The sequence below is a fragment of the Pseudopipra pipra genome, chromosome 3 (assembly GCF_036250125.1).
Source record: "Pseudopipra pipra isolate bDixPip1 chromosome 3, bDixPip1.hap1, whole genome shotgun sequence".
Taxonomy (NCBI): Eukaryota; Metazoa; Chordata; class Aves; order Passeriformes; family Pipridae; genus Pseudopipra; species Pseudopipra pipra.
The window spans coordinates 63,481,888-63,508,229 of NC_087551.1; the positions used below are offsets into that span (position 1 = coordinate 63,481,888).

Sequence of the window (26,342 nt, forward strand, 5' to 3'; positions counted from 1 at the left end):
CTCCAACCACAGTCAAACTCCAAGAGCTAATTCCAAGAGGAATTGCAGAAGTAATGAATGGCTGGCAGTGACACTGATGAAAGTTTGGTTAGAGCCGGTTGTTATAAAGTCTGGTTTGTTTGGACCCATTTGCTAATCTCTCAGTGATGGTGTGAGCAAATGAATATAGGAACAACCTGAGATATGCCACATGTCATTCTGCCTCATAAAAATAAATGCAGCTTTAATCCTTGATGTAGTCGTGTAATCTTCTTAGCTATGGGTCTTCCTCCACTTCCATCGTAACCCATGTAAAGCTATGTGTGTCATTAGTCAGATGGCTGAAAACCCATTTCCAACCCAGCTGTAACACTTGTCTGTCTAAATTCCTGCCTTGACATGGCACAAAGTGAGTGTATCTAAACTAAAACAAAAGAGATGCAGTCTGTATAGCCGACTCTGATGGTGTGAGCCCATGGCTCAGTAAGCAGTATCAGCACAATGTGAAAGTCTGCCACAAAGAGGCTTATGCTATTTCAAAGCTGCAAATGAAAAGAAATTGAGGTCAGATGCTGCAGTGAAGCAAATCAAGCGCCGTAACGTTTGTATTAATTGCCAAAAGCAGATAGTGCCTGGGAAGCAGAATATAGGGTGGAAATGCAAAAAATCTTCAAACTTAATTTTAGAAATGAGCCCAGGTTTGGGGGAGTTAGAATCTAGTAGGACTTACTTTTAAAATTATAAGTGTATCATGAAAAAAATCAATCTGAGAAGTATATTTTAGATCTTTGTTAATTTTTCTTTGGCTTTTAGCCAAATATTAGTTGAAGCTCTAAATACTATTTCACTTACTTTGATATTCACATGGAAAGAAATGGTCTTTTTTAGAACAACTAATGCTCTCAGACTCTTCACTATATCTAATATACTCGTTGTATATTCTATTTAGGATAAAAATATGCATAAACATTTTAATTAACAGTACAGTGATTTGGAACTATTCTAGGCTTTTACCAATTCAAAGAAATGTTGAAATGTGGTATATAGCATCACTGTGCAATGATGCTATAATAATTTCCTTTTCTGCTGAAGAAGTAGGAACAGAATTCCTGAGTTCACAACAATGCTGAGGTAGACAATGAACATAAACGCATGGATGGAGCAGCGAGCCTCAACCAGCAATTGTTTATCAATACAATTCCAGTTGATGCACCCCAGTATCAAATGTATATCAGAGATGTGAAAGAAGTTTGTGCTCTGAGAGGAAATCTTACAGCTCTGAAGCTGATGAAAAGTTGAACATTTTCTCACATAAATGGGGTGAATATTTGACTGCACATGTGTTAGGCAGCTGTTGCTTTGTTCTGTTAAATTGGCAATAGGAGAAAAGTGAAGAGGAAGTGGCATGAAAAAACGTGGGTGATGCTAACAGCAAAGGAATAAAAGAAAGAAAGAGAAGCAAGAACAGTGGAAAGAAGTGTTGCTCATTTCACTGCCAGCCTTTGGCCTTTCATTTTCATTTCTCTTTCCGGATATCTAAGGCTCACTGCCTGTTGTCTCCAGTGAAACCATGCTACCTACAGATCATTAGCTGGATGGCTTTAATGGCTGCCCAAAAAAGCCGCTAAGAAAGCAGTTCAGAGAGTTAATAGTAATTATACCAATGGAGCCATAACCTGTCATTTGTAATACATTCTGGTGCTATTAAAATTTATACATTTTATGCTCTAAAAATAATGTTTCTTTTGTTGAGTGGAAGGGCAAACAATTATGTTGCTAGCACTGCATCATTTGCTCAACATTTTTTCCCCACAAGCCAACAAAGTAAGGAAAAAACAGAGGTATAATATTAAAATGTAGGTATATGTCTGCACTGAGAATCAATACAGCCACACAAGCAAAGGTTTATAAGAGAGATGTAGGATATATTGTCAAAATCAGTTTTCTGCTGCTATAGCTTGTCATTTTCACAACCAGGTTTCAGATTTTTTTTTTTAGTATAATGTCATGAACATCTAAGTTTTTGTGGGCAAAGTTATAGCCCTGGGGGCAGGAAAATAAAATGATACTAAGGACATTCTAATGGCATTCCATGAATTTTCAAGTCCTTATTTTCCAAGAAAATCCACATATTCTTTTCTCCTATTCCAGACACACACACATCCTCAGAAAGGTTTTATCTATACACATCATTTGCTTGCCACAGTTTTCAAATAACTTCTGACACAAATCCAGGAAAATCTGATAGAAGCTACAATTCAAACATATCAGGGCTTAAAACAAAGCAACTTTCTGATATAGTGACTCATTGTGATAGATGTCAGTCCCACCTAATTTACTTGAGTTACTTCTTGGTAGCATAAGAATAGCTTTGTTAGCCCAAGAGAGAGAGAAGGAGAATGGGGGGTGGGGGGGGGAAGATTGTCTGGGTGACAGCACACATAAACAGAGACACTTACTTGTCAAATGCTAGACCAGGTATGATGTCCCTGGTGAGTCCACAGCACACGAGGAAGAAGAAGCATTTGCACTGATGTTTTCACAGAGCTACTGTTGGGATTTTCCTTTCCTGCCTCTTTCTGTGAAGGCATTTGACGTCTGGTTCTAGTGCTGTTCAATTAAACATCTCTTTTCCACCTCAGATAACATTTTTCATTTATTTGTCTTTTCTCATCCTTAACTAGAATTATACTTTATTCATCCTTCCACATAGTCTTATGTTATAAATTTTTATCAGGGATTGGAAAAATCTAGTCTGGTATTTGTGAGGAGAAAAAGTTTAATCAGCGCAGAACCTGGTTGAGAATGAGAGTTTCTCATTTGAAATGGGCTGGTTGGTTACTGACATAGTTTTTTGCATGCACTGAAAATGCATTTAAAACTATGCCATTTGATTAACTTGTAAAGTCTGAGAGTAGCTAAGAGATTCAATTATGGATTCAATTTATGCTACTAAATTGGCCTAATTTTTAAAAGTGATGAATGAAGTGCATTAAAAGAAAGGGATGATACAGGTCTAAAAAGGAATTGGCAAGGCTTTTATTAATTAAAACTCAATGAACAAACGCATATCTTTTTTTGTGTGAATGGGTGTGCAGCTACAAATACAATGTGCATCAAAAATCCAACTTGACATAATGTTTACATTACACTAGGGTTAATTTCCTACAGGTCTGAAATCCATTGAAATAGAGGTTAATGATGACAGGAGGTATTAGAAATATGTTCCAAATATTGCAACAAGCGAGTTATTGCTTGTTCCAAATATTGCAACAAGCAATAACCACGCTAGGGTGTAGTGTCTTTTCCTGGAAGAGAGAAAGCGGCTTAGAAACATGTTGAACATCCATACAAGATATAATGTCTGACAAGATATAATGTTGTCTGACCCTAATAATGACTCCTCTTGGTTGTGTCAGGAATAGCTCTGCAAGGTGCAATGATAAAGTTGCTTTCTAAGAATCCCCTAGCTGTAAATGAGAGAGTGGGGCACGGAGTTGCAAGCACTGTACCCACAGATCACCTCTCAGGGGCATCCATGACATCAGTAGTGACTCAATGGGGGCACAGCAGACCCTGCCACAGCCCAGGAGCAGGAAGACATGAGGATTCTTAAAGTGCAGAGTCACTAATAGGCTCTGCAACAACTTTCACTTCTTGAGTTCAGGCCACGTTTAGATTCTTGCTTCCTTTGTTGGTGAATTTTAATTATATTTCTCTTTTGTCAAGGATGGAAAGAACCTGCTCCAAGACAATTGTTTGAAATGACCACCGGTTCCAATGTGGACTTTCACACACCCCTTGTATATAGGACTTCAGTCTTTTTTCACGGATCCTTTCCTGCACTGAGAAAGAGACCAAACACATTGTCTTGCACACAAACCATGGTCCAAATCTATATCTGCATTTTCGGTAGATTTCTGTTTTAAGTAGAATGAGTATCTAAAAGCTGAGAAGCCTTCTGGAGTATCCATCTTTCTATCTTTTTCCAAAAACTACAAGCTTAACCCCTTTGTGCAGCACACTAGATCAAGACCTGCATGTCAGCCCTTTTCATCCAACCTTTGTTATTTTTTTTCTGCAGAAGCTTATTCTCATCATTTGCTAAAAAGCTGGCACACTTTCCTGCACCTGGTGATGAGGAGTACCTGCTTGCACGGCTGCAAAGCACAGAGCTAACTCCTCAGGGACAGCCCTTTTCTGGCAGATGCGATGTGCATCTTCTGCAAACACTCAATTATATTTTCAAGATGAGAGATTAGAATTTCAAAGGTTGTCACAAGTAGACCTCTAACTGTTTAAATTTCAAATATTTTCAGAAAAAAAATTTCTTTTTAGTTTTTAGTAAGATATAAGAAAAAGTGGAATGCTTCAAGTTCCTTGTTGGCTCAGGACAAGGAGGTATGATGTGATCTGCATGGTGGGTCTTTTACATGGAGATTGAGGGAGGGGCACAAACTGACAAAGCAACACAAATGGTTCTTGTCAAAAACAAGTAGAGATAGCTTCTGTTGCACAGGTCAAACATTACCCTAACCAAATAATTCACAATTCATAGTAAAACCTTTGACTGATAAGAACGTCACCTAACAAACAGGACAGTTGGTAGCCTATGAAAGGAGGCTGCCTCCTGTCAAAAGAGTCCTCGATTCACCCAGTTTAAAAGCAGGATCTTTCCCCATAGTCATTCAGGCATCCCTGCTTCCTGCTTCAGTGACTCCATCTCTTGGAAATAGCCTGTCAGGTCCCATCTGTTTTTTTAAGCAGCTGCCAGCCCCTTGAGAGAGGGTCTGCCATTCCCATCTCCTGTCTGATGCTGGAAAACCAAAGGGGAATAGCCTCTGCAATCTGCCAGAAATTGGTTTTTTGAAAGCAGAGACTCTGTTTCAGGGAGTTACAATCTAATACTTATAGGAAAATTATTTTTCTAAGTACAGTGCTTTCTTTTGTTGACTGCTTGTGTCCTCCATGTCTGCCTGTGCTCCTTCTCCTCACAGTGTAGCTTGTGGGACCTTAAACTGAAACAACTCATTAACAAGCAAAATCCAATACACAATAATTTATTGCAGAAGGTATTGTGAAAGGAAGGAAACAATGGCAAAGTAACTTCAGGAAATTCTTGCCACTGTAATGATAGTAAAACCTTGCATGAGCACTAAGCAGGCTGTGGCTGGTATAATTAACAGCTCTTACATTTGTCAGTACCTCAAAAATTATTTAAAAGTGTCCTAGTTGATATGACAAGTTCATTAATCATTGGAAGCTTTCCTTCAAATTGATTTATCAGTCTTTATGTGCCTCCACTATTGCTTTACAGAGGGCAATAATACTACATTGAGTATTATAAACATAAATAAACTGACATCTTGTACCCCAATGGACTTAGTGTCTAAATAATAAAAGACAAACATGCACAGTAAAGACAGCATGGAGCAAAAGCTGAGAACAAGTATTTACCATGAGAACAAGACAACAGGAAGTTTCAAAGAGGATTTTGGAACAGAGAGTAGTTGCTAATTGGAGAGGAATTGTTAGAAAACAAGTAGAAATTGTATGACTAGGAAAAGGGTTAAGATAGGTGTAGTCAGAATCCTTTACCTAAATTCAAATTTTTCCAGAGCTTTAAGCCAAAACATTCAGCTTTAGGGTGATTAAGCAAACATGGAAAAAGGTGCAAGAAAACCAGCACCATCTGGTAGGAAGAACAAGGAAGACAAAAGAAAGGCTATAGAAATGGAGTTTTAGAACTGCAAAAGTGGACTCTTGTGAAATGACAGAAAGAGGATATACAATATAATTATCTTGACCTTTCCCAGTGAGCAGAGGAAAAAAGAGAAGTGGCCTAGTGTGCTGCTTGGAAAAGTTTCAGAGGTGAGAAGAAGGGGACTTGCAAGTGATTAAAGGGCACAGGATAGGTGGATTTTCTTGTGGCTTTTGGTTGTTTTGCTTATTTTTGTTTTGTTGTTCTTTCCCCCTGGAAAACAAAACAATTCAATTCTTTCTTAAAGGATAGCCCATCCTAAAGCAAAAATTATTTCTCATGTCTCATCATTTAGAGCAGAGTACAATATTAACCCAATAAATTCATAGGGGAACTGAGTTAATTTACGGCTTATGCTGAAACATTGTTCACTGAGTTATTCTGATGCCTATGTAATGTCTATATAACAATGTCTTTGCTGATTTTCTAGAACTTATTATTCAGACAGCAGGGGCTGGGTCTGAAGCTGAATACGGACAAATGAGTCACACAAGTCATAAATCTTGACAATTTCTTTACGTTATATTAATATTCCACAACACATCAGCTAAAGAACTCTTCTATATAGATTGCAGTGAGTTCTGCTTCATTCATTTCCTAAGCACACACACACATATATGTGTACATATATTGTATAGGTGCATATTCTTGCTTCCTTCTTTCCTTCTACATTGGGTCTTCTCTGCACTCTCTCTACAACAGGGGATCATTTTTGTAGAGATATTGTAGGTCATAAATAGGAATAGATGTCAGCTTCAGGAGTCTTAGCTGACCTCAAAACACTTCCAAATAGGGCTAAAAGTGCTGCCATGTCCTCTTTCAGTCTAAGCAGTAGAGATGCAAGTGAAACTTGCTATTAAATTTTAGAGCAAAAGTACTGAAGTACTGTTCTAAAACTACCTCAGCTTCTGCCAGATATTCCTAAAGTTTAACATCTATCCGTACTTTAAATCTTGAGCACTCTTGCCCTATTGAAAATCTCCAGTGTCTCCATGGAAACTTGATAGGTCTCAGAGATGGAGGGATGATACTATTGCTGACAATAGTGTTACTCGAGTTGTCTGGGCAAAAGAGGTATTTCTTTGCCTATTACGAATGTCAATGCCTATTGAAAGTCTCTGTTATATAAAATGATGTAAAATTTTGTCAGAAAGTGTATTCCCAAGATAGGCAATGCTACTAAAAAAGCAAAACAAACTCTGAAACATTGGGATAATTTGTACTTAGTTATTCAAAGGTATCAGCAAGCAGACACTATTTGTATGGAAAAGCAATTATTACAGGAAAAATGTGAGTCTGTAAATGCAGCACATATTGCTTTCCTATGCTTTTTATGTAATTGGTATCATTATGCTACCTAATGACACCAATTATTTAAAAATTAAGGACACAATAATGCATACTTCATATTTATTATGTTCAGACAGAATTTCTATCTGCAGCACTTCAGGGCTAGACCTCCTTTAATAAATTCTACATGTGCCTTCAGTATTTTCTCTAGGGTTGTATTTTTTAACGCTTACTCTTTTAGTGGGGAATCTCAGGCATAAAAAATTAAAAAGGTCAATTTTATGATGAAACTCATGAGCCTGGATATTCTAAGTGGCACCCTAGACTGCAGAAGCTAATTGCTTTTCGACAGAAGAACTCTCTTAAGTGCTCACACTGGAAACAGGTTCATGTGAAAAGCAGGATGCATCTCTACTCTGCTTCCAAGCCTGCTGGGATTTGTCGAGATGAGTGACGCTGTGAAAAATAGAAATCACCTGGAGCCTGTTAATATTATAATCAAGTGAAAGCACAATTACTGCTGTCTTAATCCATCTGTCTGTATGCATCCGCTCCACTTCCAATCACCTGCTTTAGTCACAGGTGTATTATTATCGAGATGTCATTAAAAAATCCAACCTATGCATGTTCCAAATTGCTGTATGATATCCCATGGCAGTCTTTCTGTCTCTGTAGCTTTAGTGCAGTCATTTGTCAAGAAGGAGAGCAAACAAAGGCCCCATATTGCACAAAGTAAAGCCAAAGTGCATTTTTTGTGTGGAGTCTGGCTGAACGATGCCCAAATTTACGTTGACAGGTTGCAATTTTGACAAGTGCCATTTATGTTAAATGAGGGTAAAAAAAAATCAAACAAATGTACTGTATTCTGATAATTCATGTAAAGCTCGGTACTTTTCAATATGTCATGTATGTTGATCTATAAGGTAGCTTTAAGAAACAAATATAAATTTATAGTATGCAATGGCAGTTCTGCAAAGCAATCTGGCAGTATGATATGCTTAGTTTTTGATTTCACCCTGAATGATATTTGATAGCCTAAGTGATTGACTTGAGTGACAAGAATTATACGTGATATAATCGAATTACAACAACAACAGCATCAACAATCAAGCAATAACAACTGCGACAAACAACACCAGTAGTAACTTTAATTTAGAACAAGAAAATGCTAAATGAACTAATGGTATGCTTTCAAATTTTAGCAGGAAATCCAAAAGGAGGAATGTTAAATAGTTTAACAATTCAACATTCACCCTTTCCAGCTGATAGGTCTTTTTCATGTGAAACTTAAGTCTCTCAGACATTCTTTGAATAAAAGTTGAATAAGAATTTCACTATTCGAGTCTTTGCTTTGTTAACTGTTGTGCATAGAAAAATACTGGATTCTAGGATTCATATTAAAAAATTCTTCATATGTAATCACAGATTTTCTTAGAACCCATTTTAAAAGTTATCAGAAGAGTGGATTTTTGGAGGTAATTGTACACAGTGGAAAACAATTGTAGGTATTTGTACACCTCCCTAAGATATTAAAGAAAATAAAATAAAAAAAGAACTAGCTTTCCAGAAATGATGCTACATTCACCTCTGTGTTCATGTGCACAAATCAGGAGTTAATCTCTAATCTCACAGCAGTTTAGCACTGCTTGTACTTTTCCAGCTGGCAGTCTGTTAGGGACAGAAAAAAAATTAACAGTCTTTCAGAAGAATGATACTTTTTAATTTCAGTGAAGCTTTATTTAAACACCTGAATTTAGAGGAAGAGTTATAAACTTCCTGAATGATCTATGCAGCTGCATATGCTGACTCCAAAATGCCACTGAATTCCTCTATGAGGCACTTAATGGCCTAAATGCTTTTCATACCCTCTTCAAAATTCCCCCTGAGACTTGTTCAAAGCTTCGTGCGCTGAGTCGAGTTCTCTAAGGAGCTATGGATCAAATGGAGCCTGTTGCTCTTAAGAGTGTTAGAGCTGAGGAAGGCGCCTTTGCAAAGTTCAGTCCAAAGTTCAGAGCTGTTCTCAGATCAAACTGCCCAGATCAAACACTGCTCAAGTACAGGGTGCTTGCTCAGTCTGCTGATGGCAGCTGTCATTTGTGGCTGTCCCTTGTCTGGAAATAGGTGGGATTAATTTTGTTATTCTGCAAGTTCATGAATTCTTGTTAGTATCTGAGTTGAGATGGATCACACCATGCAAAGCAATTCCCAGTAAGTGCAGAAAAGGATGATATCTTCATCTGACTTTGGAAAAAAATCTGTTGGGGTTTTTAACGGTTTTGTTTTGTTTTGTTTTGGTTTGGTTTCTTTTTTCTTTTGTTTTGTTTCTTTTTTTTGTTTACACAACAATGAAACAAAACTCATTCCTTTTTCTTGCTCACCTTCTGCTAGACTGTTTTAATTAAAATGAATCAGAAATTTTAAGGAAGCCCAACAGCTACACAAAAGGAGCATTTCAGGATAGAGAATACAATGTACTGTGGTGGTACTTTGTCCATCCCCATATTTAAAAATCATAGGACTAAATAACTACTACTTATGGTAATTTTTAGGCTCATTATAGCGAGCCTCTCATGGCAGTACTATTTCCAAGATCAAAAAGAAATTGGAAATGCAGCACATATTGCTTACCTATGTTTTACATATAGTTTAATGCCACTTCTTTCAGTCAGAGCTTCACAACCCATAAAGGTATAAACATGCAGATGACATTTGGAAAGGATTTTAGAAAATGACAATTTGTTTAGTTCATGTAATTCACATTTCTGTAAAATCTGCCGCATCGTTATATTCTGATCATTGCAGCAAGAAGCAATAATTGTGGCAAGAAAGAGATAACAGCCTGGGGAAAAATCCTTTTCTTATAGTACACAGTGATTCCAGAACCATCTTTACAAAATGCAAAGCCGCTGAAACCTAAAATGTAGGTTCAGACAGAGCGCAAAATAATGATTTATCAAGTTAATTCTTTTGAAGATGAGATCAATTCATGCAGTTTGTAAAAGAAAATGTTTGCAGGAGTCCACTGCAATCTTTGAAATGTATCTGGGTCATGTATTTTGTACCATTGCTATCTAGCCACAGCAAAATTTCTGCAGGCATCTCTAATGGAGAATCAGGAGGCTGCCATCTGAAAATGAGGCAAGCACCACCAACTGATACAAATGCCAAGTGGCTATTTAGCAGTGCCAGCTCTTGGTAGACTCTCACAGGAAAACCACCTCCCTCCGCTTCTCCCTTTTGTACCTAAATCTTCAGGAAACTAAATCACTTCCTAAAAGCAGGGATGGAGAAAGCAGTCTATTATTCTCTGGCAGACCAGAAGGTATTGTCCATATTGACATTCTGTTTTGTGTAGGCAGGCTGCAGAAGCAATAAATCCTATTAACCTGTTCAAAGTCAAATGAAGACATTTATAAAACAGAACTGCTATTACATGCAGTGGTGAAAGAAGAGCATATCAAAGAAAGGTTAAATGGATGCATCAGCTATTAGATTATGCACAGTAACAACTGGAAAATCCCTCCAAACCTTTCTATCATCCACTCTTGCCCTTCAGGATATTAATTATATCCCCCTCAGGCTAACTAGCTGACCAGTCAAATATTATCTTCTGTTCTGTCAATGATAATTTTCAAGATAAAAAATCAATTTCATGCTAACAGGACTACAATGGAAATGCTTATGTTATACGATGGTTTTGCTAATACATGCTTCCTCTGTCCAAAACATATGGCATTTTGTGTGTACAGACCATTCTGGAGATTTAATGTAATTATGCCATGATGTGCTTATTGCTATGGATTCAGCAGCCTTTCTGCATCTCTACCTGTTTTGTTCAAGGGCAGCTGCTAGCTTCAAGCTGTTGCCTGCTTCCAGTGGCAGAAGTTGAACGAATGAGTGCTTTCCAGGGAAGACATGTTTTGAAGCAGACATACTGACAATAAACCAGTTCACTAGGGAGGCATAACATTGACTGGATAAAAGTTGAATAATCATTCTATGATAATTTACTGAAATTGGGTGCAATTTGCTTTAAAATAGAAATTCCCTCTGCTGCCGATGTTGGACTTGGAAGCCTTTTACTGATGGAAGTGTGGCATTTGCTTTTATGAAGTAGCTGATCTTTGGAGATTCATTAAACCTCATTATTTTTTCTTATGTATATGTGACTGAATACTTACTCACTGAATGAGAGGAATGGGAAGAATAGGGTTGTCTGAAGCAAGGCTCGACAGTCCTTCTCTTCCACCAACTCTCCCTGCTTTCGTGACTGAATTCACTAGAATTGAATTACTAAGGAAAGCCTTGATAATCTCCTTTTAAAATGGTGAGTGCTTCAGATGAGACTGCCTAGCATTGCCTTGATTTCTGTGTCTGGTTTTCATTGTGAATCAGATGTGTGCAGTCAGTCTGGCTCCTCCCAGCTACAGTGGAAGTGAGGAGGAGGACCTGAGAATCCAGTCCCTTTTCAGTAGCCACTTCCCAACAGAGCACTCACAGAAAATAAACTGCAGTTTATCTAAATGGAAGTCAGGGAACTGCATCCTATTCCTAGATTTATTTTTTCTAATCTTTAGAAGAAGAGTATGTGGAAGTAGACGTGGTTAACTAATTAGGTGCAAAACAATAGGAACAAAAATGTCAGAGATTCCTCTGCTGTGTTCTTGCTACAACCTCCTTGCTGGAAATGGCAGCTATTAATATTTTATTGACTTGAACCTCTGAGGCAGATTCCAGATGTCACTACTTGATCATTGTGAACATATAAGGAAAAATAAATTCTGTTGTGGCAATGTTGAATTCCCATCTATGGCAACAATCATTACCAGCAGACAAATGCTCCTGTAGCTTTGTAGATGCCTTTTTTCCTCAGGTTGTGAGTATGCACACATGACCAATATGTTGCAGAAAACATGGACAGACGGAAATAAAATAAAGTAGAGGAAAAGTCACAACATTTCATTATGGAATTGTATACTTTAAGAAATAGCTATTTCCTTTATTGTGTTCAGACCAGAATGGAGGTTAAGTTGACAGAGCTTAAGAGGCTGCTGCCTTCTGGGAAAAAATATCTGCTCTAATGGTTTTGAAAGCACGAATCACTTTACGCCAGTCAGTTCCAAGCAGTTGAGTACTGAAAAACTGATGTCTTAATAGTGCTGCAGTTTAGGTAAATGGGGCTGCTCAGGGTCCCATCTTGAAAGCCCCCCAAACACATCAGAGGTGCATGTATGTGCTCTCTCCAGCCAGTGCTGAAGATAACACCTGTTAGAGAAGTGGTGAGAATTGGCTGATGTCTACTGAGAATACGTGCAAAGAACAGATTACCTCTGATTTCAAGGGAAAGTAATTTTCTTCAGTTGGATGGAACAATGACTTTCTCACTAATGAATATTACCTGTCGCTTAAACTCTCGGCTTCAGGTGGAAAATTCAGAAATTTATGATAAAAAGTTATCTCAGACTCCACACTCCTTAAAATTGCAGCACTGCAGAAGTCAGAGAGCCAGGAATCCTTAGAACATGTCTACAGAGCATCTTTATTGCACACATTGTTTTGCATGCTACGTAAGCACTAAAAAATTAAGATTTTTCCTAGAAAAGATGAATTTTCCTCCCACACTGTACGAGGTTACAGTTCATGTTTCTTTCCTGAACTCCAAGGTGTAGGTCCACAGCTGGACTCAAAAACTAGCTGGAGATCTAGTTAGTGTTCATGTTCTTAAATCTCTAGGGAACCCAGATTCTAACTGCGCAATAGCCATGACATTGGGGATGCACAGTAGTGTATATAGACATAGTAGCAACTAAAATAACCCATAGACTGTCTTCTGTCCTAGAGGCCAAATGGTAAGGCACAGCTTGTGTTCACACAAATAAACTCTTTTTATCTGTCAGAACAAAATGAGCAGATCCATACTGGCTACCACAGATGCTCCCTGGTTTGTGCTGCCCCAACAGTGTCTGGGACAGTGCTAGCTGATCTGGGCTTAATGTATGACAGAGACTGTAGCAAAAGTTAAACATTATCAATAATCATGTCGCAGTTTTTAGGAGGTGTCCCATCCAAGTATAAATGTACCATAAAAGTCTAGAGCACAAACAGTTGGCTGAGAAATCTGTCAGGAAACCAGGTACTATATTAAACATCACTTGCCTACACTTTAAATGAAGTTTATGACACCATTATGTTAAGATAAAACATTTCAGGGCTCATGCATTTTTCAAAAAATCGTGTTCCTTCGCAAAATTCCCAGTCAGCTCTACTTCTGAGATTGCATGAGAAACTTCAGCTATCAAAAATATTACAAGCAGTTTTCTGACCCCATTATCTTGACATGCCTCAGACACTTATTCCAAGGGTCCTAGGGTACACAGTTGCTACAGAAAGTGAGGTACCTTTTTTTTTTTTCTGGAAAGCAAAAGGTTTGTTATACTGTCTATGCTAGAAAATGGGGGAAAAATGTAGAATTCATAACGCGATATTATTGTTTTCATTTTACATACTCTGAAGTGTGTTTATTTTACACACAAATCTAAATGCTTCCTAGATTTTTATTTTCCTTAGGCATAATTATTTTTTTTAGTGGGGTAGTTAGCTCTACCAAAAACACTCAACTTGTATTACAGAATTTCAGGAATCTATCATTGACCAGTACCCTCAATGCAGGTTCAGTTACAGTTCATGACATTGTTTGTCTTTGGCGAATTTAACAGACCACGGTATTGTGACGATTTTCAGAACCATGGTATTGTGACCAGAATAGTTATGACTAAAGTGGCAAACCAGGTCATTCTATGTTTTCATAGATAAACCTATACTTTTATGTGCTCGATTTATCTTTTGCACAGAAAGCTGTGCTAACAGCACACAAAAATGAAACATGAAATATACTACATAAAATATACAATGCAAGTTTCAACACAAATTTGAAAAACAGTGATATCCTGGCTTTTTCTGCACTTTTTTTTTGAAAATATGTTTATCTCAATATCGAATCGAGGAAGTTGGCTGTATGTTTTATCATTCTCTATCTTATATTCAGGAGAAAATTACCCTAACTCATGAACTGAGTCCCCTCATTCCAGAACTGGAGGTTCTTTTTGGGATATAATACAAAATGGCAAAATAATAGCTGTCACTTTTGTATATGGCAGAACAAGGTAGTACCGTAATAGCAGCAAGAATACTGTGCATGGTGACACTGAAGTATATCTGTATCTGGATGGGCTTTTTTAAATTTCTAAGGACCAACACTCATGTTAATTGTACCTTTAGAACTGGGTCAGGAATGGGGTTGGTGAACCTGGCACTTGACCAATGAATTTTCAGTATGAAGATGTATTGCTTTTTGTCTAACTACATGTTGTAGCAGAATACTTATGATTACAGAAGCTTGTGATATTTATTGTTATTGCTATTCTTAGTATCATTCTTACATCTAAAGCAAGCGTAATTTGCTTTCCCTACCATGCAAATTCATTTATATAGAAAGAAAACCAAGTGGACTAGGCTCTTTATCCAGAATCTCTTCAAAAAAGAAACCTGTAGAGGTTCACCAAGACTACGTAAATAGACCCCAGTCCAAGCCATCTAACCTGTGTGTAGCTAGAATGTGTTCACATGCAGCTCTTCACATGCATGCCATGATAATATCATAAATACAGGACTATACCAGTACCAGAAGAGAGGAATAATTTAAATGCCAGCTGTGGAAGAAGCAAGTCAGCAAGCCAGCACCACCAGTCAGCACAGCACCACTGGCATACATAGCCCCAGGACGCCATGAGGCACTGAACCTGGGAAACTGTAATCATATTACTTTATCATAATACTATCTACCCTACAGGGTCAACCAGAAACAGAGTCCCCTGTGTGAAGGAATACTTATGAGATGGTGAAAAAGAATTCTTAGGAAACTTCCCTCAGGCCTCAAAGTAATGAATCTAATGTTCATCTCTGTTATCAAAATTCCAACCTCCCTCCAAAAAGTCACGTTCACTGTTTGTCTTTGCTAGTGCAAGAAGGTCTGTGAGAGAGGCTTTTTCCCGTCTCAGCTCATGCTGATGCTGTTTTCTTTCATTGTATCAGGGAAATAATCCTTTCAGAGACAATTCCATGTGCATTGTCGGATAAGACTGTTTAAACCCAAATTCTCTCTTCTGAATTGAAGCAAACTATTTTTCAGACAATTATCATATACCTTAGCTTTATAGAAACACAGCTCATTAAGGAGGGAAGATTTTAGGGAAATAAGTGAGTACAATTCTACTGACAAAGCTCCCTGCTTTATAAAAAATGTTTATGCTTTGATGTGTGGAATTCAATTTTTTACAAGAAGTAGTGAAGAAATGCAGGTAAAATTTGATAGAAGCAATAACAGATGAGATGTATAAGCATAAAAAAATCTCTTATAGCAATCCTTCAAAACACTAACGACATACGCTCTAGCATTATTGTCAAACAGAGAAACAGCAATATACTGTGCTCTGAGCCAATGTCAAAGATGTCTGAACCTGATGTTGCCTCTGCTAACACGGCACGACAGTGCTATTAAATTAACACTTTACAATGATTCATACCCTCTTCCCATTGTGCTGATTTTGCCCAATCCCACAGTGAAAAAACAGTCTTTTTAAAGTACCAATCTATATCATTAAGAACCAAGTTTCTTTCAGTCTGTATGTTGCCCTAGAAAACAACTTTGCCTTAATTAAATAATGTTATTTTTCTCCACTAGGTTCAAAGAGTCAAAACTTGATTAAAGCTCGTCTCCTTTCTCGCATATAAATGTCCTCACCACTCTACAAGCACAGGAGGAGGTAGCTGATGTGCAAGGTATGTGTATGACATGCATGTGTGTAGAAGAGGTAGAGGCTACTGTCAGAAGGGAGATGGGGAAACAAAATTAGCATGGGTAGATCTAAGTGAGGGCAAGATGTGCTTCCTGCACAACTGAAGACCTTTATGATGGCTAGAGGAGACCAGAAAATTAAGAACTCAGAATAAGTTTACTGCTATGTTTGAGGGTCAGATGTTTTGCAAGAGCTTTGCTGAACTAGCAGCAAATATATCTGATCTTTATCTTATTTTTTTTCCCCAGCATAGTACATTGTATGTATTTTGAGCACAGGAATGGAATATGCTGGTTTATTAGCAGAACCTGAAGGGTAATCAATAGGTGACTCTTCCTAAAAGATCAGTATTAACCATCTGAACTCAGTGAAGACCTTTATTACAGTACCAGTTCTTAGATTGTTTCTTTGCAGCTGTGACAAAAGGACTTGACAATTTAGTTTTAGCATTTCAACTTGCACAAGCCAGGGCCAACTTGTGTTTTGTTTGCTTCCACTCACGGATGCTTTGGGACTCACAGAAACACTATTTTGCTGCTTGCCTCATTCCTAATGACATCATTAGTTAGGCAGCTTTATTTTTCATGCATTCCTGTGACTCCCCCATCTCCCCTGCCTTTGCTCTTTTGCCTTTTCTCCTATCATGCAGTCTGTCCTGCTGATATACCTGCTGCACGATTCTTTTAGTCTTGCTCTATCATTTGCTGGTGTCTGTAGAGGAACTTCTAGCCTTTCTCTCTGCTCAGGTCTTATCAATATCTTCCCAAATAAAAATAAAAAAAATTAAAACCACAAAAAAAAAAAAAAAAGTACTTTCCCCTTTCAGAAGGCTTGTTTCCCTTTTCTGCCCTAAATGCAGAAGCTTTACAAGCCTTCTGTTTCTTTAACCTTTGCTGTCCTGCTGATGACCTGATTTCTCACTCTTTGAGTCTCAGCTTCAGAGGATCATCCTGCCTCTCCTCCCATGCCATATCCTCTCCTTGTTCCTGACAGTGTCTCAGTCTAGACTGAACCCATCTGGAAAGGTACTACTGAGATGATTTTCCACATCTTGCTTTATCCTTCCATTTCTACTTAGTTTCTTCCAGTGAAATTCAACTACTTCATTCTCTTGCAAGGCTCTCTATGGCTTGTCCCACCTGGCTTGTCCCCTCCTGTCAGTATGAGAGTGCACTGTTGATGAGCTACCAGCTTCTTTTCAGTTACTTCATAAATTTCAAACTTTTACACACTTTCATCTTTTGCTGCCTTTAAGGAGAATTTTCCACCATATAATACAAAGTTTACTCATTCCGAATCATAGCCCTTTTTTTTTACTTTTCTATCATGCCTACAAAAAAGCTGAAAATGGTCAAACAGAATCACAGAATATGCCGAGTTGGAAGGGACCCACAAGTATCATCTCCAAGAGTCATACCATGTACCTGGTATTATTGTCCAAATGCTTCTTGAACCATGTCAGGCTTGGTGCTGTGACCATTTCCCTGGGGAGCCTGTTTCAGTGCCCAATCATCCTCTGGGTGAAGAACCTGTTTCTAATATCCAGCCTAAACATCCCTGACACAACTTCAGGCCATTCCCTTGGGTCCTGTCACTGCACCACAGAGAAGAGATCAGTGTCTGCCATCACTCTTCCCTTCACAAGTTGTAAACTGCATGCAATGAAGTCTCCCTCAGTCTCCTCTTCTCCAGGCTGAACAGACCAAGTGACCTCAACCACTCATCATACGGCTTCCCCTCAAGGCCCTTCACCATCTTTGCTCCCCTCCTTTGAATGCTGTCTAATAGCTGAGTGTCTCGTATTGCAGAGAACAAAATTGCACACAGTAACAGGAGGTGCAATGAAATTGCAAACTAGTATTCCCTCTTCATCTTCCTATCTTTTCCTCCTTTTTTGTCCATATGGGCTGGCTGGCTTGTTTTGTACTTCGAAGGTTGGTTCTTTTTGACAGATACTGCTGGTTTTGTTTTTGTTTTTTTTTTTTTTTGAATCATACTTCTTCAGCAGCGTTGAGAACCTTTAAGTGGTAGACTGTCAGAAACATATTTGAGCATGGAGGTCTAAAGCACATATAGACAGTCCAGTAAATAAATTCCTATGAGAGTACACTCTTACTCACAATTCCTATCTCTCCACAAGGGCACGAGACTATTTAATGTCACCTGTGCTATGCTAACATTAAGGATTTTAAGAGTATCCTATTCTAATTATTATTAATCCTTGAGAGAAGCAGGGAACATTAATGCTATTCTACTGTTCTAAGTGCTTAAATACATACACAGACCACCTTTCCATAATATTTGATTACCTACAATGTTTAATGGAATTATCCTGGCAGCATCTTTCTGAAATATTTAAGATACATTGTTTGTATTGTACAGACAATAATTGGCATGAATTAAGCACCCTGCCAAAGGTCATGTGGTAAGTCTGCAGCAGAGCAGATTTTGATGCTGACATCCTAACTTCATAGATGTATTATTGCATCTTAGTAACACAGTTATGCTCCATGATGTTTAAATCAATTTGACAGCATCAGAGCTTGAAAAGTATTATGCATGATGCAGACTTTGCAGAGTCCCAAACATTATGCATTTACTGTAAATACTATGGATGGATAATTACATATTACAAATTTTAAAGCATGAAATAATAATTTAATGACTGCATGAAGCATATACTCAAGTTTAAATACGGGAAGGAACAAAAAGGAATTAAGACTAATATACAGCACATAAAAGTCAGTGGACAGGATCACTATGAAAATGGTCAATATTTTTGTGCAACAGTTTACTTATAGTTTAATTTATTTGGTATGTAAATTACCATCAATAATGCAGATAAGTACATAAGAAATGCTTTTCCTCCACTTATTTTACTGCAATAATATTACACAGTTCATCTTTTTGAGGTCTGTATAACTAAAGCCCAAACTGGCTAAGGTGAGGCCTTCACATTAGTCTTATTCCCATAACTCGGGCACTTAGCTCTACTAAAATCAATAGATTTGTGAATGTGTAAGTGAGAAGTAAAAGACAAGCATACTAAATACCCTTAATCCTTTGTTGGCAAATAGATATAATTCTGTCACACTTATCTCCAAGGCTGATCTTTTATTTGCATATTTTCAGAGTTTTGATCTACAAATGGATTTTAATTTGTTGACTTTTGCAAGAACAGACTTGTGGGAGTGAGGGCAGGTCATGCATAATCAAAGAATAAAACTCAGGCAGAAGGAAAATATAGAGAATCTGAGCTCCATTTCTGTATGAAATGCAATTGCAATTGCTATAATTTCCTTGTACCACACAAAGGCCTTACTGTACTTGGTGTCATCGACATTTAGGGTTTTTTCAAGATATTCAAGAGATCTCTATCTATGCAAATGGTATAGAGTCTTATGAAATGAACATGAAAAATTTAGGCATGCTTTCCTCTCTGCAGCACTTGGGAAGAGGCACAGAGAGATGAAATGATTTTCCAAAGGACATTGTGGTAGACCTGGAAGCAGAACCCACTGATCTTAACCACAGCTCTGGGTCTGAACTGAAAAGATTTCCCCCTTCTGTTATAAAAAAGGAGTTCAATAAAAAGTGCAATTGAAAAAAAATTGTACATGGGCTCTGTAAATATAACTAGACATTGATGGGGGGGGGGGCTTGTGGACTGTGAGTTTATGACTCTTTTTCAGCTGTATGACTGAAAGGCTGGGATGCAAATATTATTTATACACAGAGTCAATGACCATCTTAAGCCCTGACATTACATGCCAAGGTTAGCAGGTGTGTATAACCTGCACTGTGTCCCTCCCAAGTGCTGCCCTCTTCATGGTGAAGTGACAGCTGTACCTCCTATTGTTTAGGAATGGGTGGGAACTACCATTCAGCCTTCCACTCTGTAAATACTATACAGAATGAAACTCAAACAGTTGCAAATCAAATCCCCATTAGTATGACTGACCTCATTCTTTACCTGGAAGAATTCTCTCCAGAGATCAGTAATTTAAGTATATCTATCCTTGATAATCCAGTAGGCCTGAAAATGAAATAGCTTCTCTAATGTAAGCAACAAGAATCAATAACCATTAAGCACATAAGTATGTTTTATTGTCTGAAGCATATGGGTATACAAGTCAAGCCATCACTAGACCAGTTCATTTTGGTAATTTGTAGGCACCATGGACAGGCAGAGCTGTGGTCCTTGCAGAGCATACGGAATAGGCCAGTTGCTCAAGATGTCATAGCTCTGTAAATGAGACTTCCCTGGGAGAGAACAGTTGAGTGGAGAGTTTTGCTCGGTATGTGAGCATAGGCTACATTAAGGGTTAGTTTTGTTCAATAAAACAATTGAATTAGCTGTGGCCAAAATTATGCCTTTTTTCTGCATGTATCAGCAAAGCATTAAATAACTGTTGCTGTCAAAGTGTGATGAAGCTAAGATCTCATCTTTGCAGATTCAGCTATGATTCACCAAGAATTGGAGAGGGCAGGAAATGAGGGAATTGTTCCATAGAAATACAGAATCCCAGAATTTTTAGGGTTGGAAGTAACCTCTGGAGATCACCTAGTCCAACCCTCCTGCCAAGGCAGGGTCATCTAGAGCAGGTTATCCAGAGTTGTGTCCAAGTGGGTTTTGAATTTCTCCAGAGAGGAAGAATCCATAATCTCCCTGGTCAGGGCCAGTGCTCTGCCAGCCTCAATATAAAGATGTTCTTCTTCATGTTGTGATGGAACTTATTCTGTTTTAGTTTATGGCCATTACCCCTCCTTTGGTCACTGGGTACCACTGAAAAGAGTCTGGCACTACCCTCTTGAGATATTTATGTGTGTTACTGAGATCCCCTCTCAGTCTTCTCTAAACTAAACAGGCCCAGCTCCTTCAGTCTCTCCTCATAAGAGAGAAGTTCCAGAGCCCTAATCATCTTTGTGGCACTCCACTGGACCCTCTTCTGTACCACCTTTCTTTCTTGAACTGTGGAGACCAGAACTGAATACAGTACTCCAGATGTAGTCTCATTAGGCCCAAGGAGAGGGGGAGGATCACCTCCCCGACCTGCTGACCACACTCTTCCCAATGCACCCCAGGATACCACTGGCCCTTCTGGATCTCTCCAGATGTTTTCCCAGAGCCCAGGGTTTCAGAGAAAGCAGAGAAAATCTGGCCTTTGACGGTTCTACTCAGTTCCATATATCTGTGTGCTGCAGGACACACCCGCAAAATATGTTTGTTTATTTTATAGTACTGCAAGCCTGCAAAGCTGTACTTAAGAATGAAAGAGATTCCCCTTCCTTGCATTCACTCAGAATCCCTTTCTCTCTTTAACTTGCTGGAAGATGGTAATATGCAGAGATAAAGTGATAGCAATGTGGCCTAGTCTGAAAAGAATCAAGCGAGAGGCATGGATATGAAGAACAGATTAAAAATTGACTTAACACGGTGTGTTGCAGTGAGATTTTGGTGCTGATTCACTTCAGAGAGGCAACTACCACAATAACTGAGTAAAGAAGCAGTAGAAGCTTTTCAAAATAGATTTCCATAAACATGAAAAAAAAAATCTGACATCAACTGAGCAAGATGTAATGTGCTGACATGGGAATGGCTACAAGACAGATATAAATGTGCATTATGTGGTCATTTTTTTACATATGTGATACAAGAATTAATATATTGTTAGGCTCTCCAGAGGCTATAGTCTTCCACAAGCATCACCCAATGCAATAAGTGCTCTGTGTCATGGGACAAAGGAGTGATTGTGACTGCTTTGCCACTGTGGGTTATTCTAGCCCTGCTTTGCCTACACATAAATGCTAAATACCCAAACTGGGATAATTCTTTATTTATCAGAGCATTTTATTCCACACATTAGTTTGGAAATAATTTTTTCCTATTTTGAAGTTTTTCTAAACTGTGAGCATTCTGCTGGTTGATGTATAGAGACCACCAAACTGAATTTTCTATTACTTCAGTGTGAGCTAAACTAGCAATTTTTTCCAGTTATTTTTTTAACCTGAACAAAATACACTCCTCAGGTGAAGCTGGCAAAATATCTATGCATCATCACATCTATCTCTCTACTATTCTAAGGCTGGTACTACAAAATGAACGCCACCACTATGCACACTGGGGACTCCCCTGACTTTTTGGATCATGTAACTTTCTGGTTGTCTTAATTGCTATTTTGTTTAAGAAGTAGGAGAAATGAAAAGTCTCCAAAATTTCACCCTTAAAAATCTAGAATCTATGTTTACTTACACAAAATTGGCAGCAGCATTTTTATGATGCACAGTCTCTTACTGTTTGCTTCTGGGACACATTTCTCTGAGGTGAGAAGTTCTCTTGGAGACTATGAGATTTTTTGCACCTCATCAGGAGAATATCTGTCTGGAATCCTTGAAATATTTCACAGCCCACCTTAAGACTTGCTTTTTAGAAAGTACAAACCATGAAGGCTTTATAGTTTTTATCTTAGCTGTCATATTCTTTTCACTGTCCACTGCAATTATCACATCTACATGAAGCCTAACCTTCTGTAGTTGCATTACTTGTGAGCTTACAGCCAAGCAGTACAAAATAAACTCAGTATAATGTTCCCAAAGGCTGATATAAGTGGTCCTCAATGAATCAGGATAACTTTGTAACTTTTTGTCTGTAGGCAGTAGAAAGCATCCTTAAAAACATGCTGCAGTACCACCAGTCCATGAAAAAGCCAGGGTCAGCATTAGCATGATCATTGTCATGAATATACAGAAATACAAATAGAAAACAAGTATCCAATTCATAGGTTGAAATAACTAAACTAAGACTTAGAGCCAGGGTTTGTGAATGAACATCACAATCCTCTGCTATTCCGGTAATGACAAGAAGAAATCCAGAAAAGATGGTGGAAGTGAAGTTATATATAAACACTTACTGCAAGGAAGATCTGAAGAGAACTGTGAGCCACCTCTATGTACTGATATTCAAGAAAACACCCCGAGACAGTGATATAACGATGATCCTCTGGTGCCCAGTCTGGTGCTGGGGTTACTGAGGTCACGGTGCAGCCTGGCCCATTCTCCATCCACCAAGAACGATGCATTGAGATATTAAAGGTCAGAATGAGGTCTGTTTCCTGCAAAAGAATAAGTGAAGAATTAATGCATGGGGAGGGTACTCTGATCTCAAATGCCTCAGCAAGAGATTTCTCAGCATGCATAAAGAAGCAAAGAGCAGCAATAAAACTGCACTGTCACATGAAAGTTAGTGGAGCTTGCCTGCTGCAAGCAGAAGTAGCTGTACCTTGGCAGGCAGAAATTCTCTGGAGCAGAAAAATAATCCTGCAAGCCAGGATCTCTTCCTAGACATTATGGTAGCCTAGACTATAGCAGTAATTTCTGTTACATCACCCATTTTCTGGTAGATACCATAAGGATTGATGGATATGCACACCTACATAGCAACCGTCCTCTGCTCAGTTCCTAGAAATATGACCTATGTTTTGTTGGTCTGATGTACCAAACTATACAAGAATCCTAAGGTATCAACATTTCATAGACTTTGATATGCATGGAACAACTGCAAGGAGTTTTGTCTAATGGACCTGTGGTAGCTCTACTGAAATATTGGAGAAGATGTAAAAAAGGATTCTGTGCATTTTCTTACAGGCTAAACCTTTTTGTAATGCTTCTCTCAGATTTCTAATTTCCTAGGAGCATGTAAGGAAATAGTGAGAGTTGCCTTGTCTAAAGATTGCTTGGCTTGTTAAAAAGCAGGGGTGGAGGCATGCAACCTTTAACTCCCATACAGCTAGCATGATGGAGTAACTAGTCAGCCATGCTTTCCATTAAGATTGCATTTATAAATAGTTCATAAAGGATTAATAAATTATTAATATACATCATAAACAACACTACTAATATTACTTTCATAAATTATACGTGGTGGCACATTACTTGAGGGTGTTACACATAGTTATAACAAAACTATGGACTCTGTGGATTCTGTAATAGCCTACAGTGTTTACCAACACTTTATGAATAATTTATAACTGTAACCTCATTGTAAAGTGTGACTATCTAGTCTGTGTGCACATGTGCTCAGACATGCAAAAAAAAAATTGCTTTTAAGTAATGTTTTTGCAGAGCCAAACTCTCCCCACACCTAACCTACATTTTTTTCAGCCTGTTGATGTCATTAATAATTAAGATTCTCATAAAGATTTTAAAATGTAACTATTTAATTAAGTTTACTGTGCCAAAAGGAATAGAATGCCTTTCTGTAGCAGATACACTATAGCCACTTTCTCTCTCTTCAAAATAGTAATTTTTTCAGTCCCACTTATTTTCCATTTTTGCACTAACTCATAAAAAGGCAACTCCACTCAGAGAGGTTTTGGAAAATGTCGCACGTCACTTGATCTGTGATTACCCTAGACACTGAAATGGAGCTGAATGTTTTTTCTCTAAGTTGCAGTTCTTCACCAAAAGTGCAGAAATTTTGTACATTAAAAAAAAATCGATTACTGTGCTGCATAAGCATGTACAGCTAGCAGATGGCAGAAAGGACCTTAAATATGCTCATGATGAATAATTACCCTCCATTCTCACAACAGGCCAATCCAGCAAATAATAAACTGTATGAGAAAATGTAAAACGCTCGTATGAATTTAGTCAGGCAATTAACTTCAAGCATTGGAAGGTAATCAAAGCAACAGTGAATTATTAAACTACACAAATTTTTCCCAAATGTATATATTTACGTATGGCTGTAAGTCTTCATCTCCAACAAACCTCTCCTTTCTCTGGAACCCCACCTACCAAAGCTGTAGACACTGGAAATGTCTGCCATGTGTTTCTTGGAAATCGATACTTTTACCTTACACCCAAGCCCGAAAATTATTTTTTTTTCTAGAGTCAGGGCCCCTCAAGTAGAACACTAGTCTTCTTACCTGGAGTAAGAAGTTAAACAATGGGTATCTTTGGAGTAACTTTTCTTAAAGTACCATATTTATTTCTAAGTAACTAAAATTGGAATCCATCATGTTATTGTCAAAAGAACTTTCAGCCGTTCTAGTTACCATGGAAAATTCTTAACCTCTAGTCTCTTATCAGAGATGTAGTACAAATGAATAGAACTCATTATCTGTCTCTATTTTATCACCTGCAATACCTTCAGAAGAAGAATCATGATGGACTAAAAATATTTTAGGAAGTGCAGAGAAGGGATGAAAAATGTATTCCTTGAAAAAGAATGGGATAAACTGTCTTGCAGGAACTGAGTGTTTGTTATGCATCTGCCAGATGCAGAGAAAATGGATCAGGAGGAGCTAAACATAAAAATTCAAAACTGGGCTCTGTGGGTAGAAGATCATTGCTCTAGAGGCAATTATTTTTGCTTGCAAAGGGTACAGTAATCCAAAACTTTACAAGTCAAAAGCACACGTAAATTTCCAAATTACACTGGGAAATATAATCACATATTCAAATAATTACATATGTAAATAAAACTTCACAAAATCTAGCTTTCTTCCATCCCTGAATTTATCCCCATGTGATTTTCTGAAATAATTTGTAATATTTACAAAATTCCTTTTCTCTCAAATCATCTTTTGGCAGTTAAGTTGAATGTTGTGATTAGGACTAAATAATGTTGTTTTGTTCAGAAATAGTCTTTGAATGCTTATTAGTGAAAAAATTACAGATATTTATCAGATCTATATTCTATTTCTTACTCTGAATAATCAGTAAAATGCTGTGTAGTTTCCCTTGGTCAAAAAATAGACTTAATATCTGGCACAGAAATACTATATTCCTTAACTCTCTATAATAATAATAAAATAAATCCTACTGAGAGCCCCAACTTCAAATCTTAAAGAACTTTGAATAATGCAGTTGAGAAGGCTTTCAAGGAGCAGTTATCACACATTGAACCAGTTAACAAAAAAAAGTCAACATCAGAAAGCAAAACAATAAGAAGATATGAAATCTAGTTCCAGTAAGATTAGACATCATCCATGGCTCAGGTCCAACTTGGATGGATTAAGAATGATAATGAAATAAGATTTTGACAAGTCAACGTGTAAGTTAGACCCTGTAAATTCCTATCCCCCAAATATGTGGGACGAGAATAAATATAGAAGGAGCCTATTAATTACAAAATCAGCTGCTGCACAGTTAAATCTTCTCAGGTATAAATTGTTATGCACTTTGAACTTGTCTATAACCTTCAAGCCATGTTTCCCTACATGTAACCATATTAGCAGAGCAGTTCCTGTTACTCAGTATTGAAGGTCACCTAGCTTACGAAAATGTTTCTCTTAGTGAGAAAGCTGTTAAAGACTTGAATCCCCTTGTAGAACTGTGGAAGCCAACAAAGGGATGATGTATCTATCATTAACATCTCTTATACTGACAGCATTTAGAGCTATTTTTGGACAAACTCTGCTTGCTATTTACTTTGTTCCCTGTTTGAATACAGT

The 26,342-nt window shown here is 37.8% G+C and overlaps 1 protein-coding gene across 3 annotated transcripts in view; it reads right to left on the minus strand.

Annotated features, from left to right (window-relative positions):
- Window positions 1-26,342, minus strand: part of NKAIN2 (sodium/potassium transporting ATPase interacting 2) — a 541,273-nt gene that overhangs the window by 56,246 nt on the left and 458,685 nt on the right. For all 3 annotated transcript variants that reach the window (XM_064649618.1, XM_064649617.1, XM_064649616.1), the window contains one exon: window positions 22,797-22,997. In XM_064649618.1, coding sequence (XP_064505688.1) covers window positions 22,797-22,997 — 201 coding nt within the window. The remainder of the gene's footprint in view (window positions 1-22,796; window positions 22,998-26,342) is intronic.